This window comes from Amphiura filiformis, unplaced genomic scaffold (genome assembly GCF_039555335.1).
Source record: "Amphiura filiformis unplaced genomic scaffold, Afil_fr2py scaffold_76, whole genome shotgun sequence".
Taxonomy (NCBI): Eukaryota; Metazoa; Echinodermata; class Ophiuroidea; order Amphilepidida; family Amphiuridae; genus Amphiura; species Amphiura filiformis.
In genome coordinates, this window is record NW_027305540.1 from 349,407 (window position 1) to 370,245 (window position 20,839).

Genomic DNA, 20,839 nt, shown 5'->3' on the forward strand with positions numbered 1-20,839 from the left:
ACTCTCATTGAACAGGCAAAGTTCGCAAAACTAACAACGTTAGCTAACGTTGTTATTTGCCAATATCAATTAACATGATCCAAGGGTTCGAACATGAATTATTCATAACGGATTGATAACTGGCCTCACTTTCTAGCTAGTAGACCCGCGGAATTTTTCATAGGTTTTGCGTTGTTAATATAACAACCGTGAATTAGTGTCACCCCTTGGGTGTACTTAATGGTAATGGCGCGGGCCCAGACGATTTAAACCATAGCGAGTTATGGGCGACCAATCACAAGGCAGATCCATTTAAAGATGCATTACATCATGGCCAATTTTAGTTAGGCCAGAAATTGGCCTAACTCTCCATAGAGTCCCGTGTTAAAAATCTTAACCGCAAGGCAATGTCAGTAGTCCACTTGGGAAGCTAACAAACAGAGGGAGTTTTAAGCTTTAGATACAATATCCAGAGTATGCACAATGGGCAAGTGGACTACGGGGTAGTCTATGGTCCCCTGTGATAGCCTATATTAATGATATCCCGGAGGGAGTAACATCTGAAGTATATTGCAGCCCAATCTGGGATCCGTACCAGAAAATTCATCAGGATAATTTAGAAAAAGTCCAGAGGAGGGCCGTTAGATTTGTAAAGAGCGACTATAGACGCACCAGCAGTGTCGTCACGGACATGCTTCGTGATCTGAAATGGGACACACTTCAAGACTGAAGGGAAAAGGCTCGCCTCATAACTATATACAAAGAAACTCACAAGTTTACACCATCTATCATCAGTCATCACCTGACCAAGAACACTACAGCCAGACGCACTACAGGGTGTATCAAAATGATTGGTACCGACGACTCTTCATTTTTTACCGATTTTTTAAACTATTTTTTGTACCAGTGTGGGGTAAATTGTTTACATATTTTGTAATTACAGTAGTTTTATCTTCTCTAAGAATTTTAGATCATAAAGATAGCACACTCTGTTCAGAAGGTATATACATGATTCTAAAGGAAAGTAGGTGCTTTTACATTTTTCATCGTAACGCTGGATCAGTAGCGCACCATTTTCAACGCTATATTTTTGAAAATCATGGAAATGTTTAATTTTTCCTTGCCTATTTCTTCATTCATAATAATTATAAATGTTCTAATCAATATTTATTGGTTGATTGAGAGTAATGAATAATTTACGTGGGGTGAAATAAGTTTGTGTATCAACACCTTCCAGGGCTGTAATTTAAATTATAGTATTGAGATTACTATTAAGTAGATGGTGTGGCAGAATTGCTATACTGTTGACAGTGTAGGTTAGGTTAGGCCTGGTAAAAGTATTCCACAGTATTCCACACTTCAGCGTGCATTCATAGTAAAGAATCGCTGGCTGACACGAATCTATGGAGAAGTGCAGAGAAGATTTTGAAGACAGTTTCCAAGCGCAAGGAGTATCTCATGCAAACATGCTATAACTTGCAATGTTTCACAATTTGATATGGGCAGTTACTGAACGGATTCATCCCATGTGTTACAATGTAGGCCTAGGTTCATTCAAGATAGGGCCTCACACTGCCAGAGTCGTAAGGCAAGGACTTCAGGAACTATCTTTGTAAAAGCACATGTAAAGCAATTCTTTGATATGTAGACTGAGGTGAGATATTGAAGAGCATCATAATAAATAGTTCAAGCAGTGAACCTATTCATCTTGTGTTGTGTAAGTCAAACCATGATTACGTCGATCTTCATTTAAATGACAATAGCTCCCAGATGCATCAACCTATCATCTTCAGATTATTAGATCAATAAGTTAACATATGCCCCTTTCTATGTATAGCACAAAAATCATAGGCCTATTAATTAGCAATTTTATATTTTTGATATATTTTTGAAAATGGCACATAGCCCGGTACCAATCATTTTGATACACCCTGTACTCGTCAAACTCATGAACGCCCCAACAAAGACTCACTTTCCACGGACAATACCAAAATGGAACTCGCTCCCACACATTGTCATCGACCCTATATCTTCATGGCAGGAATCGCCATGGTAGGTTAAATCCACAGCCACGATTAGCCATTTGGTTCAAACCTTTAAAGCTCTTTTAAACTAATAATTAGTCGAGGGACATAACTAAGGCTACTCACAATAGCCGGGTAATCGATCTTGGTTGTGCGTGATTAAGCTTGTATACCCCATTGAGGTCAATGGTCATCGACTTTTATACTGCCTACAGTGAGTGCAGCTGTACTACACGCTGCACGCTGTAGTCCATAACAGGACCAACGCAATATAAAATGGTCAAATTTTGAGTTCAAAGCGCACGGCCAATTTTCAAAGCGCATTCTAGCGACTATCATATCTGTTCAACACGTATTTCCAAGTTTATGAGACCAAATCTGGTTTCTTGAGTAAAAAATCATGACGGGAGATATTCATCATTTTCTAACCCGGTATCAGAAGATTTTCGTCTGATATCAAAATCGTGCATAGCAATTCACGTGTATCGATCCCGTGTATTCATTTTAGTGTCCCTTCTGCACCAAATAATTATTAGCCAGGCGGTGTCGGTGTGTCCCACCTACCACCAAAATAGCTCCTGATGTGGCCTCTTTCAAGAACTTGATCGGGGGTAAGGAAATTGAAATCGAGAAGAAAATTTAATAAGTTATCAGCGAATCGATCCATGATCTGTACGCTGATAGCCACACCAGGGCGTTTTGTGCAGTAGCAGACAAGACAAGACAAGACACTACCTTTTTAAGGGATTTTTTAAAAGGCTTTGGCATTTTCATCCAGGAGACTCGAGGCTGACATCCTGATTCACGGTCACGCGCGTGTGATGTGAAATACCGAATTTCGTCATGTCTTCGTTTAAAAAAGCTGCCAAAACAGCTCAGAAAAATCACCGTGAAAGATCTCAGGTAAGTGGAATCAAGAAAAAAATATATCAATAATGAGCCAGGAGTAGAAATACGTGTGTAATTCAGTGTAAGCTTGAAGATGAAAACTTTACATTGGAAAGGAAGGTTGTTGAATTCGGCAGGCCTCGGTTGTAATTACATGCATGCATGTACATGTATGTATGCTTAGATTATTAATACACTAGCGGGAGACCCGCGCTTCGCGCGGGTCCCCGCTAGTTGAGTAAACGGGAGCGGTTAGTAAACGGGAGTGGTTAGTAAACATGGTAAACGGTGATGATAATCATGGTGTCTTGGTGTAGATTATTCATCCAGTATAGTAATGATCATGTTAGCTTGATAATCATATGTTAGCTCCTGTCATATTAAAGAAGCTAAACTTTAAGTGAATATCCAGACCTGTGATAATGTTGTTACTCACTCAATCCCTCAGATTTCTTTTGAAACAGCTCGTGACAAAATGGTTGATTTTAACTTTATCCCAACAAACATAAAACATTAATGCACAAATCAATTGCAGTCCCTGCCCCCAGGGGCCGGGATAGCGGGACCTACCCGGGATGTAATTTTGGAAACTGTTACAAACATGTACAGTCCCGCTTGGTCCCAGAGGGCGGGCACTATTTCGTGTACATCCCGGGTACATCCCGCCAAGTCCCCGCCCCTAGCCCCGGGCACCATGTTCAAGTCCCGCAAGATACTCCCGGCCCTAAGGGGCTGGGACAGGTTCTCAATCTCGTGATTTGTGTCGAGCAAGAACATCATCAACTTGCCGACGGCCCCTCATCTTTATTCATAGTATCTTTTCCTCTAGGCCTACTCCTGATCCAGATTGCTTCCTTTAGCCAGTGTGTAGTTTTGTCGGATTCTTGATCAATAACCTGCGCCTCCTCCCACCCAATTACGTGGTTTTGGTTGGCAACATGTTCGACAAAGGCAGATTTATGAATTTCTAAAGCAGATGCTTTTCGTTGTGACTGGATGAAGCTCTTGGCGCTTACTTTTTCGCTTTCTGACTTGTGTTCTGTTAACAAGCGGCCTGTTTCCCCGATGTAAGTTTTGGGGCAGTTCTGACAAGGTATCTCGTAGATCACTTTTGCTGATTGTAATGGGTCACGCTTGTCTTTCGGGTGATCTAACATGTTGCGTATCGTGCGGTGGGTTTTCATACTGGTGTAAAAGTCATGTTTTTGGAAACCATCTCGGAGAGTCCCTCCCGGGTCCCTCCACGTATACATGGGACGACCACAATGGAGTTCTTTATTTATTTATGGTTTAAGAAAAATCAATGTGCCAAAGTCATGAGCAAAAACGACTTCTGAAACCAACTTATAGGCTTAAATATTCTTTTCACCATATAGAGCTACATAGTTAACTAAATACCTTTAGAAGACACAGCCTATCGTAGCATTAAGATGGTTAATGAAAAATAATAACAGAAATCATCTTGTATAGGCCCATTCTTTATTTGCACCAGTAGAGCTAAATACCTTCAGAAGACATAGCATTAATATGTAGCAGTTAGATGATTAATAAAAAAATACACATAAAATACAAATAAAACAAATTATTTAATAGGCCTACAAGATGGTCAGTTTCCGACATATTTTTCCCTGACTTTCGGATTGTGCATGCACATTAATATTTTTCATTATAACATGCATTATAGCTCTATTTGTGCAAAAGATTAGGCCTATAAGATCGGTTTCCGACATTGTTTTCGGATCGCGCATGCACATTAATATTTTTCATTAATGACGGAAATAGGGCACGTCCCGTTTTTTTAAAAACTTTGCATGGAATGCGGGACAGTGGTACAGTGCAGGTCTGTATTTCAACGCCAAATACGAGCAGTAAAAATCTCTGAATAGCCTTTAATATTTTTTTGTTAATAACTTTTTGAAAAACATAGGCCTACTTTAGGACAAAAATCCATTATCCGTATTCCGCTTTTCTTGACCATTTCCGCATTTAAATACGGAAAAATCGTGAGGCTAGTACTATGGCAACCCTGGCTGTGTTGTCTGCCACTGTCTGAAAAACAAAACCACGTGAATCGGTGCTCCTATTTTGATAGGAAATGAACCAAATGGCGATCGCCTGTATTTTACGAGCTCAAAACAAAATTATTGAGAAACGTGCATTCCCCGGGTAAATCGCTAGAACAGGCTAGTGTTTCCCCCGCATAGGACCGGCACAATTGTGAGTACTCTTCTATTACGTCCCGGGTACACTCCCGGGGTAGATCCCGGCCTGTTTGAGAGGCATTACATCCCCGTACACGCCCCCACTACATCCCCTTTGCGGGACACATTGAGCTGTTACATCCCGGCCAAGTCCCCGGTAGGTCCCATATCCCGGCCCCTGGGGGGACGGGACTGCAATTGATTTGTGCATAATGTTAGAAGAGGTTGCTAGAAAACGTTTCAATTTCGGGTTATAATGCCTAATGGTATAAAACATGTAAGCAACATGTTTAAAAGTTGCTGCAAAGCATTTTAAGCGAGCCCTTGTTGTTAATAGTTAGGCCTACATTATAGCCAGGATTTATTTATGGGCCGCAGAATTTCCAAAATGTGGACTTTCAAGTTCCACTAAATTGGGCTCACCCACCCCCCTAACATTTAACCTTTTTGGGCTATACTGAACAGTTGAACGACTCTGTTGGCTACATTTTAACATTCCCTCTGAAAAGTGGACTTTTTTGCAAATCTGTCACCCAATAATCCCATTTTTCATCAGCTTACACCCAATAATCCCCCCAAAAATGGTTTGAAGGCCTTTGCCTTGATCGAGTTACCAATTCTGAGGGGACAATGGTGCTTAGTGGCCATTCAAAAAGGTTGCGGCAAAAACTTCGAGTGTCCCCCCCCCCCCCTTCCCAACTCCTGGATCCGCCACTGTCTCAGAGAAGCAGTCAGTCACGTACATAGACATACCACTTGTTTGTCTGGGGTCACGTACACATAAGTAGGCATACGCGCGGTAAGCCAACATTAAGTGCGTCCATACCATGCGCCGCAATGCGCGTGAAACCTGTACGCGCCGGTGCGTGCCTCGCCACTTACCGCTGCGTGTTGGACATCGCCATTTGACACGCTTTGCTGTCATGACCTGACCCATAAGGTTACTGACCTCAACGGCCTAGCAACCATCCATTTTTTTTTGTTATTTCCATAGTGATTGAATAGTTTTGCAAAAATGAACGTCAGATGGTTTAATGGCAATATGTACCCGATCAATGTACGAATAAATCAGAGCTGAAAGTGAAAGCATCTCGGAGCCTGCTTCTGGACAAGATTTAGCGACTTCCTTTTATTTATATAGATGTACACATATTGGAATTTTCCATGCCTGTCTCCTCTAAGCGTAACTCGAATTCAGCTGACGCCGGTACAGCATTCAGACCACAGAGGTCGGTGTGCGCCCTTGAAGTGTGCGGTTCACTTTTTGAGACCTGTGATAGGGACAGGCATAATAACAATTTCAAATTAATTCTAAAAACATGAATTGTTGTTCATTGGAAGAGGGAACTTCTCAGAAACAATTTGACTCCAAAACCAATCTTCTACTGTATTGCTAAGTGAAGTTATGATGAAATTACTGTCGCAACATTGGGCCATTTTCTCTGATAAGACTTGCCATAGGAGTGCATGGGGGGACTTGATAATTTTTGTGCCCCCCTGTCAATTTTTTGTTTTCACTGTAATTTAATCTAATTTTTGTCAAATATTATGTACATTGTATGTTATCATTTTCAACACATCTGTGAAATTTTGTATGAAAATTCAAATTATAAGGTGGTAAAAAAGTGATTTTTGTGCTAATTTTGGTCAAAGTTGGCCATTTTTCGGCCATTTTGGGCCCATTTTAGGCCAAAACAATGATTTTTCCCAAGCGATAACAAAAAAGTGCTTTCTCCCAGCAAATAAGTAAACTGGAATTGTTATGTGAAAAGGATGAAAGTTTTTGTCAAACCATGTTTCCCTTTTGTCAGATAGAATTTTTCCCAAAATGCCCCTTTTTGACCCCTTTTTTGACCAAAACAGTGATTTTCACCAAGGCATATCTCACAGAAAAAAATATTGAAAAATGAAGTCAATGTTGCATTCTGCTTCCTAAAGCATTGAAACTGTTGTCAATGCAAACTAGAGCATCTGAAACAGATTAATTTTGGTTTTATTCATCATTTTCTCCAAAAATGGTGTTTTCAGTGGCACAAAATGGCACAGATTTACATAGGGCTTTATTATCAAGTAAAATAAATAGCGCCCTCGCTCAGATGTGCCTGTCCCTACCTGTGAATTGTTGCTTGCTTTTCCACCAAAGTCCATATATTTAGCCGTTTTGTCACCAAATGAGCTGAAAGTCTTGTTGAACTAGGTTCCCTGATACTACTGGACCAATATTCGGAGAAATTTTTGCTCGAAGTGAAAATCTGACTCATTTCATCACGTTGTCAGTCGGCCATCTTTGTATTGTTTGGAATTACGCAATGAAAATGGCGACCCACGTCATCGGTATGGAGTGCTGAATGCCGCCGCGGGTCGGAGCAGTGTAGGAGTAGGGCTGGTTTGTACCGGGTGTTTCCCTCATGGCTTTGTTTCCCCCTCTTTTACCAATCATGTATAAGAAGATTACTGTGAGTATCGCTTTGCTTATTGCTATATTTGCATATATTGCATTTGTTGATTTACAAACTGCTGGTGAATATGATGTGAACATCACGCCGGAGTATGCAGCTGGTGAGTCTCAAATTCTAGCTACGTCGAGCGTCTCGCCATTCATCCTACCATCGATGAACCCTTCTTATACAAATACTAGTACTAGTCTTGATAGTTATGCACAGGAGAACCCACTTTGAGATTGCACATGGTCAAACTATGAACTCATTCGTAAATGACTCATACATGTTACATGTAAACAACACACAGTTGTTTTTCAGCTGGCTTGAAGGATTTGGCTTGAAACCGAACACACACACAAAAATTAAAGTATCTGTATTTACCAATACAAATGTTTTTCCCCCACCGTAATAAGGCTGTTGTAAAGCATCTGAGTAAGACGAGCATTTTGTACCTAGGGCTTCTCCTGCTCATGCAGGCAGGAGATTGTGAACTGAACCCAGGCCCACAGGCACAAGATGGGAACTCTTGCTCAAAATTTCCCTGCTTGGTTTGTAATGACCCATGTACTTGGGATCAGAAAGCCATCCAATGCGATGAGTGTGATGGGTGGTATCACACCCAATGTATGGGGATGAATACGTTAAATTATGAAGCCCTTGGTCATTCTAACATCTCTTGGACTTGTTGTCATTGTGGCATTCCTAATTTTAGCACATCACTATTCTCTCAATGGTCACTGGAAACTTCAAATAGTTTCTCTAGTTTGAATAGCACAGGTGTTGATGATTTACCCTTGAGTCCACCTGCAGCCACATCTTCACCTAAAGGACCAAGCACCAGTAAGTTTACTAAACAAACCAAACAAAAACAAAAACCTGTGCCAAAACCGCAGATTAAGGTTATGGTAGTGAATTTTCAAAGCATTAAGAACAAAGCTGCCGAATTTGCGGCTTGTTTGGACATCCATGATCCAGACATTGTTCTAGGATCTGAAACTTGGTTGAACAATACTGTTAATGATAAAGAAGTCGTACCCGATAAATATACTGTTTTCAGAAAAGATTGTGAAGACTCACACGGGGGTGTACTAATTGCAATCAAGAATGACATGGTTTGTGCCCATAGACCTGATTTAGATACAAACTGTGAAATTGTCTGGGCACAGGTGCAGTTGGCTGGTAGCAAAACTCTCACCATTGGATCCTTTTATAGGCCGCCCGATAAGAAGGATGTCAAGTACCTTCAGGAATTGCACGAGTCCATCTCAAAAATAAAAAATCCCAATAGTGGGATTATTTGGCTTGGGGGCGATTTCAACTTGGGGAACATAGATTGGCCTACCCAGTCTGTTTTGCCTGGACCCAATCAAAAGAGTGTTTGCTACCAAATGATTGACATCATGAATAACTTTAACCTCAATCAGATTGTGTCAGAACCTACAAGGAATGACAGCATTTTGGAGCTCTTTTTCACAAGTACATGTAATGCCACCCTGGTGGATAAATCAATCCTCATACCAGGCATTAGTGATCATCAGGGCATTCCAGTGATCACATTAAATCTTACCCCAAAATCTTGTAAACAAAGCGCGCGCAAGGTTTATATGTATCACAAAGGTGATATGGATGGTATGAAAAAAGAAATGAAAAACTATAGCAAAGGTTTTGTTGATAAGTATTCAAACATGGAGGAGGTTTGTGTTGATACACTATGGAATCAGTTCAAACAGAATCTGTCGGTGACTGTAGATAATAAATTCATCCCATCTAAAGTAGTCAGTGGTCAAAAGAAAGCACCTTGGATCTCAAGTAAAGTCAAGAGATACCACAAACGTAAACAAAGGGCATACAATAAAGCCCGTAAAAGTAACAATGAAAGTGACTGGGGCTCTTTTAAGGAAATCAGAAAGGACACACACCGGATGACTAGAGCTACTCAAAGAAGCTATATCAGAAATTTCTGTTTGGATTCCAAAAAGCAGTTTTGGTCGTTTGTGAGAAACCTCCGTAGTGACACAACTGGTATTCACGCCTTAAAAGATCAAGGCTTGTTGGTTTCGGATAACAAGAAGAAAGCTGAGTTATTGAACTCTCAATTCGAGTCAGTTTTCACCAATGAAGACAAGACTTCAATCCCAGATTTTGTCTCTCGGAATTTCCCACCAATTACCAACATCACAGTGTCTGTTCATGGAGTTGAGAAATTGCTCTCAAACCTAAATCCCAACAAAGCTTGCGGTCCAGACGGGATTTCCCCGCGCATTTTGAAAGAGCTTGCACATGAAATTGCCCCAGCCCTGTCACTCATCTATCAAATGTTCGCTTGATTCAGGCATACTGCCCAGTGAATGGAAGCAGGCAAATATTACCCCGATTTACAAGAAGGGAGAGCGTACTAAAGCTTGTAATTATAGGCCTGTCTCACTAACATGTGTAGCTTGTAAATTAATTGAACACATACTGCATTCTCACATTATGAAATATTTAGAAAAACACAAAATTCTCAACAATGCACAACACGGTTTCAGAAGTGGCCATTCCTGCGATACTCAACTTATTCAGACCATACATGATTTTACTCTCTCATTGAACAACAGAACTCAAACAGATGCAATCATAATGGACTTCTCGAAAGCATTCGATACAGTACCTCATAATCGTCTATTACTCAAATGTGCCCAATATGGCATTGATGGTAAAATCAATGAGTGGATCTCTGCATTTTTAAAAATCGTATGCAGCGAGTTGTTGTAGGAGGAGATTGTTCTGAGTGGGCAAAAGTAAAATCAGGCGTCCTGCAAGGGACTGTCATGGGCCCATTGTTATTTCTTTTATATATAAACGATCTGCCAGAAAATCTCAATTCCACCGTGCGTCTCTTTGCCGACGACTGTGTCTTCTATAGGAATGTCACCACTATTCAAGATACACAACTCCTCCAAAAAGATCTGGAGTCCCTTTCAAATTGGGAAAGTCGTTGGCAAATGAGTTTTAACCCGAGCAAATGTTTTCTGCTCCGCATTCCTGGTTCCAGATCACCAATCATCAACAAATACAAACTGGGAAATTCTGTGTTAGAAGAAACAATATCACACAACTATCTGGGGGTAGACATTCAACAAGATCTAAAATGGAACACACACATTAACAGAATTACAGCAAAGGCAAGCAAAACCCTTGGTTTCGTGAGAAGAAATCAGGGCTCATGCACCAAGGAAACCAAAATGGCTGCATATACTGCCTTAGTAAGACCTACATTGGAGTATTGTTCCGCCATTTGGGACCCATACACAAAAGAACAAATACAACAAGTAGGCAAAATACAAAGAAGGGCTGCACGAATGGTGCATAATAACTACGATTGGAAGACTAGTGTAAATGAACTCATACGGGAGCTAGATTGGGATATGTTATCAACAAGGAGGAGGATAACTCGCTTATGCATCCTGCAAAAAAGCCATGGGGTCACCTAGCGCTGCCAGTCCAAAACTACCTGCAACCGGCCCAGAGGATCACCAGAAGATCTAGTCAATCATCCTACATAGAATACCACACTCGCATATACTCATTTAAATTTTCATTCGTACCAAGGACAGTTAAAGATTGGAACAATCTTCCGCCCAACATAACAAGCATCACAGATCCCATCCAGTTCAAATCAGCAGCAAGTAACCTCATCAAAGTACAAGAAAGAAACATTAAGGACTAAGCACAGCAAGCACACGCGCACACCATATTTCCTGCTCGCTTAGATCCATAAGGGACGTTGTGCAGTACCAGAAAGAAAGAAAGAAAGAAACACAAGAGCCAAACTACTGTACATGCATGCATGTTCACGTAACCGCCTGAACTCATAAATTTGCATGATAAGTTTGGAGGTGGGCTGATCGTATTTTGATTCGTCGAACACCTAATTTGCATAGGTTTGGAGGTTTCCATGGATTTCTTTTAGAATACCCTACCACTGTAGATTTTCAATGGGGGTCTTTTATGAACGACCCATACACTTACAGTTACACTGTGTCTGTGAATGTAAAAAAATGGTAGGGTATTCTAAAAGATAGCCGTTTCCATATTTGGGTTTACCTAATTAATTATTAACGACCCGGACGTTGTTTACATCATGACGTCATTAGAGCTGGTCACTTCGTCAAACATCTGACGAACGAACGTTTGCAGTTTTCTTTTTATTAACTGTTATATCGTGATATACCATGTAGCTGATGTGTTAGTCCAATATGATAGGAAAATATTATAACCGATGACCCCATGTTCACATTGGCTTTAAGCTGTATTTTCGCTGGAAAGGGGCCGGGACGAGTCGGCCATTTTGTTTGCAAAAGGCATGTTCTTCTCCGCGTTACCGGAAGTGGCAGCACCAGAACAAATGACGCCATTTCTGGATTTCAGCCGAAATGGTTACGATCACTGCCGTGCATCAGTATAGGCATCTAAACATCTTTGATTCAGACCTGGTAACATCGCGCAAAGTTTCTTTTGTGTGTACATGTACGCCCGCGCTATTTGTAGGTATGCCAGGCAAACCTAGGCTCAAAATTCGGACCGCTCGCCATTAAGTTTACTGCTTTCTGTGTTTTGAAATTTGTTGATGTTTTAATGATCCCCGATTTCTGGTCGATTATTTTAGCTGTGTCACATAAACTCACATCACATGCATGACGCTATAATATACATAACTTTTGTTACCACTGTAATATTAGTTTTTGAGAAAAATGCAAAAATAGACACAAATTTATCAAGCAGTGTAGTACCCCCTTAATATACAACCAATGAACCAATCACAAAACGGGTTATGGCGCCCGTTCGAAATTTTGCACACGGCCCGTCCTGGTGTACTGCGGTGCCATGCTGCTTCGCTTTTCACAGCTGTGATATATAAAGCATGTCTAACGTTTCCCTGTGAAATTTTCGATTCTCAGCAACGGGATTCCATGAAATTGACAATATATGTAAGTTATTCTGCAGGATCGGTAATAATTTTATATATGTTTTATGTTATGAATAGTGCAAGTTGAAGTTAGTGAGTTTGTGGTTTCGTAAGTTATGTACAGAAGTGTTCTCAGGGAGCTAAAAGTGACGGGCGTCCTCGAAGTACTTCGACTGCATATCGGAGTTTGGCGAATAGCAGCACACGTCACACGTGAAGTGTGATGTGTCCAGACAGGATATATAATCACAGATGGGTGCATCTACCAGCGTGACAAGACCAGAGATAATAACGGATGAGATGCCACTCCGTACAATTTCAAATAATAATATAATAAAATGTAATATTATTGTGATAGATGCAGGTTTTATTAAAACTTGAAAAGATTATTTAGTCCAATATTTTGTTTGCGTTAGCTTGAACAAGTCACAAAATGGCGACTCATCTTGCATTTTCTGCATGACATTAGTAGTACAGGAGCAGCAACCTCAAAAAAATGACTTCGTTCATCCCCCACTACATACAAGGTTTGACACCATAGGTAGTTAGTATAGACCCTCTAGATCACTGCTAGGTAGGTAGTGGACTCAAATTGTGGTAACACTTTTTTTTTACAGGTCATTTTATGTATGGACGTATAATCGCATAAAATCACAAAAAATAGGACAAAATTAAGGGGTAGGGGAGATATAAACTCCAAGAACTCAACTTTTACTCGTGATTTTGAATTCATTTTGGTATCAATATGTAGCTAAATGATTTTCCTAACTTTCTAGTATTATTTTTAAACAAAAACAGGTTTCATTTGAGCATATTTGGAAGTATATAGTCCATAAATGAGTGGTAATCTGATTTTTAAAACCATATGTGTAAAGTTTGACATTGGCCTCAAATCTCACAACTATACCGCTTTATATTTTCAAAATTGATTCAGTTTCCATTTTTAATTTTTTAATTTAAATTTTAATGTTTTATTTTGTTTTTAATGTTAAGCATATCAAGGGAAACATTATTGTAACAGTTCCAATCATTATAATATGTATGAGTTCGTTGGAGTGTCTGTGGGACGAGGTGTGTGTGTGGGGTGCTGGGTGTACATAGGGTATGTGTGGGGGTGAGGGGATGAATGTGTGTGTACATGAATATGTCACTACACTGCACCAACTTCCATTTACAAAATCCGTTAAGTTTCCATTGATGTAATATTTTGAATATTTATGTGTAGGAAGTGAGTAACCACTGGGAAAAAGACAAAAAAATGTTTAAAAAAACCAAAAAACCCAACAAAAACTGATGTTGATTTCCCTCGTATATCAGCATAACATAGAAAAATATTAAGGGGTAGGGGAAAATAAATCATCAGAACTCAATATTTTACTCATGATATTGACTTCATCTTGGTATTAATTCTATTCAATTCAATTCAATATGTATATCTAATTGATTGTTCTAACTTTTTAGTATTATTTTAAAGCAAAGCGACCATTAGTTGTCAGGTAGATACACAGAAACTGTGAGAAAAGGTAACTTTTCTATGTCTAACAGCGTAAATATGACAATATTAAGGGGTGAGGGAAATATAAACTGCCATAAATCAACTTTTACTCATGCAAATGAATTCATCTTGGTATCAAAATGTATCTAAGTGATTGTTCTAACTTTCTAGTATCATTTTAAAGCAAAGCAACCATTAGTTGTCAGACAGATATACAGAAACTGTGAGGAAAAGGTAACTTTTCTATGTCTAACAGCGTGAAGATGACAATATTACGGGGTAGTGGAAATGTAAACTGTCATAACTCAACTTTTACTCATAAAATTGAATTCATCTTGGTATCAAAATATATCCAAGTTATTGGTCTAGCTTTCTAGTATTATTTTAAAGCAAAGTGACCATTATTTGTCAGGCAGATATACAGAAACTGTGAGGAAAAGGTAAATTTTCTATGTCTAACAGCGTAAAATGACAATATTAAGGGGTAGGGGAAATTTGTAACTGGCATAACTCAACTTTTACTCATGAAAATGAATTCATCTTGGTATCAAAATGTATCTAAGTGATTGTTCTAACTTTCTAGTATTATTTTAAAGCAAAGCGACCATTATTTGTCAGGTAGATACACAGTATTTGTGAGGAAAAGGTAAATATTCTATGTCTAACAGCTTAAATATGACAATATTAAGGGGTAGAGGACATATAAACTGCCATAACTCAACATTTACTCATGAGAATGAATTCATCTTGGTATCAAAATGTATCTAATTGGTTGTTCTAACTTTCTAGTATTATTATAAAGCAAAGCGACCATTATTTGTCAGGCAGATATACAGAAACTGTGAGGAAAAGGTAAATTTTCTATGTCTAACAGCGTAAAATGACAATATTAAGGGGTAGGGGAAATTTATAACTGCCATAACTCAACTTTTACTCATGAAAATGAATTCATCTTGGTATATGTATCTGATTGGCTATTCTAACTTTCTATAAACAAAGCGATCATTAATTGTCAGATAGATACACAGAAACAGAAAAAAATTTCGGCCCCCCTTTACAGACCTCAACAATTTTAGGGCCCCCTTTTTGACATGAAAATGATAGGTCAGACCCCCCCCCCCCTTTTTGCATCAGCCCCCCCCCTTACAAGTGTTTGTGAACGGTCCCTAAATATGACAATATCAAGGGGTAGGGGAAATATAAACTCCCATAACTCAACTTTTACTTGTGATAATGAATTCATCTAACGTTCTAGTATCATTAGTTGTTATGTGGATACAAAGGAAAAAAAAGAAAAAACTTCCATGTGTAACAGTGTCAAATATGGTAATATTAAGGTTAGGGAAATATTACCATAACTCAACTTTGGCTGCATTAACTATGAAGGGGAACACGGGAATACAAATCGTTGCACCAAAATAAATGTAATATACGATTGAGGTTTCTTACGTTAATTGGTGCAATTGGGCCATTTTTTAAATTTGACCTTAATTTATGATATTTTTGATATATTCGACGTTATAACCCCTGAACTAAGCTTCGTAGAACTATGACAATTGTCTTTTTTAAAATTCTTAGCGATGAGAGGAACAATTTGAGATTACAACATTACAACATGATAGGATCATTTTTTAGTATTGGCCCCATTATGACCTTCAACCCCTCGTGGGAAACTTAATTGCTTTTAAAATAATGCCAGAAAATGAGAACAATCAAATAGCTACATATTGATACCAAAATGGAATTCATTTTCGTCAGTGAAACTTGTGTTTTGGTGATTTGTATGTCCCCTTACCCCTTAATATTGTCATAATTATTTTACGCTGTTAGACATTGAATATTAACATTTTCATACATTTTATGTCTATCTACCGGACAACTAATGGCTTAATTGCTTTTAAAATAATACTAGAAAGTTAGAACTATCAAATAGCTACATATTGATACCAAAATTAATTCATTTTCATCAGTAAAACCTGAGTGTTGGTGATTTGTATGTCCCTTACCCCTTAATATTGTCATATTTTACGCTGTTAGACATTGAATATTAACATTTTCATACATTTTATGTCTATCTACCGGACAACTAATGGCTTAATTGCTTTTAAAATAATACTAGAAGGTTAGAACTATCAAATAGCTACATATTGCTACCAAAATGAATTCATTTTCATCAGTAAAACTTGAGTTTTGGTGATTTGTATGTCCCCTACCCCTATTGTCATATTTTACGCTGTTAGACATTGAATATTAACATTTTCATACATTTTATGTCTATCTACCGGACAACTAATGGCTTAATTGCTTTTAAAATAATACTAGAAGGTTAGAACTATCAAATAGCTACATATTGATACCAAAATTAATTCATTTTCATCAGTAAAACTTGAGTTTTGGTGATTTGTATGTCCCCTTACCCCTTAATATTGTCATATTTTACGCTGTTAGACATGAAATATTAACATTTTCATGCATTTTATGTCTATCTACCGGGCAACTAATGGCTTAATTGCTTTTAAAATAATACTAGAAAGTTAGAACTATCAAATAGCTACATATTGATACCAAAATGAATTCATTTTCATCAGTAAAACTTGAGTTTTGGTGATTTGTATGTCCCTTACCCTTAATATTGTCATATTTTACGCTGTTAGACATTGAATATTAACATTTTCATACATTTTATGTCTATCTACCGGACAACTAATGGCTTAATTGCTTTTAAAATAATACTAGAAGGTTAGAACTATCAAATAGCTACATATTGATACCAAAATGAATTCATTTTCATCAGTAAAACTTGAGTTTTGGTGATTTGTATGTCCCCTACCCCTTAATATTGTCATATTTTACGCTGTTAGACATTGAATATTAACATTTTCATACATTTTATGTCTATCTACCGGACAACTAATGGCTTAATTGCTTTTAAAATAATACTAGAAGGTTAGAACTATCAATTAGCTACATATTGATACCAAAATGAATTCATTTCCATCAGTAAAACTTGAGTTTTGGTGATTTGTATGTCCCCTACCCCTTAATATTGTCATATTTTACGCTGTTAGACATTGAATATTAACATTTTCATACATTTTATGTCTATCTACCGGACAACTTATGGCTTAATTGCTTTTAAAATAATACTAGAAAGTTAGAACTATCAAATAGCTACATATTGATACCAAAATGAATTCATTTTCATCAGTAAAACTTGAGTTTTGGTGATTTGTATGTCCCTTACCCTTAATATTGTCATATTTTACGCTGTTAGACATGGAATATTAACATTTTCATGCATTTTATGTCTATCTACCGGGCAACTAATGGCTTAATTGCTTTTAACATAATACTAGAAAGTTAGAACTATCAAATAGCTACATATTGATACCAAAATGAATTCATTTTCATTAGTAAAACTTGAGTTTTGGTGATTTGAATGTCCCCTACACCTTAATATTGTCATATTTTACGGTACTACATTTGTACACATGAAAAATTGACATTTTTTAACATTTTATGTCTTTCCAGCTAACAATTAATGGTTATTTTGCTTTAAAAGATTACAACAACCAAATAGCTATATATTAATGCCAAAATGAATGAATTATAATGAATAAATGTCGAGTTACGTTGGTCTGTACGTCCCCTAACCTTTAATATTGTCAAATTTTACGCTGTTACACATTGGAAAATTAACATTTTTATCATATTTTATGTCTCTCTAATGGTTTTTCTGTTAAAAATAATACTGGAAAGTTAGAACAATCAATTAGCTACATGTTGATACCAAAATGAATTCATTATTATGAGTAAAGGTTGAGTTATGGTGGTTTTATTTCCCCTACCCTTAATAATGCCATATTTGACATGGTTATACATAGAAAAGTAACCTTTTCTCACATTTTATGGCTATCTACCTGACAATTAATGTTTGCTTTGCTTTAAAATAATACTAACACGTTTGAACAATCAATTAGCTACATATTAATTCCAAAATTAATTCATTATCATGAGTTGAAGTTGAGTTATGATGGTTTATATTTCCCCTAACCCTTAATATTGTTACACACGCTGCTACATGTGGAAAAGTAACTATTTTTTACATTTTCAGTCTATTTTCCTGACAAAAGCGGTTGATCTCACCCCACACATATAAATATTCAAAATATTACATGAATGGCAACTTACCAAACAAATTTTGTTAATAGAACTTATATAAACTCCTCAACAAAAGTTTGGAAAGTTTTTTCGAGCATCTGTATCTCCAATTATTTGTGACATATTCATATCGTGTTGCATATCAATGGATAGCTACAATACTCCCCTTTACAATGACACCCCATTTAAAACAATAACATTTTTCACGGCTGAGTACACACCTTGTGAATGTGGTGGGGTCTCAAACAGAATTTGCCAAATTGACCATTATTCTGAGCTCAAACAACGCTAGCTATACTAACCTCAATAGCGGGTGGAAAAACCACAGGCAGCCACAATAGTCACCTCATGCTGCTCACCGACCTGGTTACACATTACCATGGGATGGCATTCCATTCTTCAAAAAGGATTCGTCGCAGATCATTCAATGAGGTTGCATGGACTTCTCTGGCACGCACAGCACGATCAAGCTGGTCCCACAAGTGTTCAATCGGGTTGAGGTCTGGCCCCCAGGTCTGGCCTGATGGCAGACCATTTTTGTCTCTAGTCCCATATTCTGTAAGTAGTCGATGACTACCGTGGCTATGTGGAACGAGCGGTGTCATCTTGGAGGATTGCATTAGGTCCCAGATTGTGAAGATATGGGATTGCAGCTTGCTGCCCAGAATAATGGTCAATTTGGCAAATTCCTTTTGAGACCACACTGCATACACAAGGCGTGTACTCAGCCGTGAAGATTGTTATTGTTTGAAATGGGGTGTCATTGTAAAGGGAGTATTGTAGCTATCCGCTGATATGCAACACGATATGAATATGTCACAAATAATTTGAGATACAGATGCTTGAAAAAACTTTCCAAACTTTTGTTGAGGAGTTTAGTTCAGCCGAGTGACATATTAAGACATGTAAAACACCCCAACCCTGAACCCTATACACACCCCGCACCCACCCCCACATACCCACACACACCTACCCCAAACCCACACAACACCAACATGCAAGCAAACATGCACATACATAAATATTTGAACCAGAACATCAAAGTTTGCCTAGATAGGCTTGATATTAAAAACAAAATTAAAAAATAGAAACTTAATTAATTTTGAAAATAGAAATTGGCACAATAGTAAAATTTGAAGCCAATATCACAAAAACACTCACCCTACGCATTGTTGTGAAAAATCTGATTTTTCTCTAGTGTATGGACTGGCCACTTCAAATCATGATCAAATGAAACCTAGGTTTGCTTTCAAATAATACTAGGCAGTTAGAACAATCAATTAGCTACATATTCATACCAAAATAAATTCATTACTATGAGTAAAAGTTGAGTTCTTGGAGTTTATATTTCCCCTACCCCTAATTTTGTCCTATTTTTGGTGAATTTATGCGAATATACGTCCATACATAAAATGACCTGTAAAAAAAAAGTGATACCACAATTTGAGTCCACTACCTACCTAGCAGTGATCTAGAGGGTCCATACTAACTACCTATGGTGTCAAACCTTGTATGTAGTGGGGGATGAACCAAGTCCTTATTTAGGCCCCCTGTGGGATCTTGCTCCTGGACTATAGTAACTGTCCTCAAACTAGTGCCAGTGTGTCTCAGGCCTGATAACGACCCCAGGTAATTTTATGCAGAAAGCGAACTGCTGCAGGTTACAATTAAACAATGAGGCCGTGTGTCCTGAACTTGCCACCCTTAGCGTTACATGACAAATATTATGAATTTTTACACCAACCGGGTTTCTAATTAGATTATCTCGACAATCATCAACCCTAAACTAAAACGTATACATTTTTGGAAAGCTGAAGGCAAAAGCAATTCAAATATATACATTTCAACTCATTATACAGGGTGACCTGCAAGTTATACAGGGTGGAATACAAAAGATTTTGATAAAAAATGGGTCACTCAATGCATTGCTTATTACCAACTTACAGTAATAAACTGGAAGTAAACAACATTCATTAGAGGATATGGAGAGCCAACTGACTTTGGAAGAAACCAAAATCACAGCTGTTTGGTAATCTAGGAATATAGGGTGTCCCAAAGTATGTTAGATTTTTTACAATTCAACATATTTTGAACCTAAACATTTTCCCCCAAACCCATACAGAAAAAATATGTCCATATTTAGATTCCTCGTCAAATTTCCCTTCGCCAATAAAAGGATTAGGGATTAATCTAATGTGATAATCACAACCAGGCACATGTAGCTTCCACGAGTGCAGAGACAGAGAGAGAGAGCCGATCCAGGCTCAGTGCACCTTAAGGGCACACAACAATGAATCAACTGGCGTAACTACCTCTTTCTCTCTTTTTTGTTTTTTTTAAGAAAAAAAAAAGATCACTTTCCTCACAAGGAAGTGAGGATAACACTACTAAACAACTACTACTAACAACTGACTTGCAGAAACCAATCTAACAGCTTATGTGAATGAAGACACTGCTGGTTAGAACACTCAAAATAGGCAATGTGCCAACAGTCAATAACATCAACAGTTCAAGAGTCTTTTTGTCTGCAATGACAAACTGACATTCAACATGAATGTAAAATGGTTCAAAGTTCAAAGAAGTAAACGTCAGTTCCAGAGTTTTCTTTTAGAATTCCAAATGACATACGTAAATCAGTTCAAAGTTCAATGAAGTGACCATATAGGAGGACACCGATGATGGATTAATGTCATAGTACACAG

At 38.0% G+C, this 20,839-nt stretch overlaps 1 protein-coding gene across 1 annotated transcript in view; it reads left to right on the plus strand.

Annotated features, from left to right (window-relative positions):
* Positions 1-2,799: 2,799 nt before the first annotated feature.
* LOC140144736 (probable U3 small nucleolar RNA-associated protein 11) overlaps positions 2,800-20,839 on the plus strand; it is a 46,730-nt gene continuing 28,690 nt past the window's right edge. Inside the window, exon 1 of the mRNA XM_072166546.1 lies at positions 2,800-2,906. Coding sequence (XP_072022647.1) covers positions 2,847-2,906 — 60 coding nt within the window. The 5' untranslated portion in view covers positions 2,800-2,846. The remainder of the gene's footprint in view (positions 2,907-20,839) is intronic.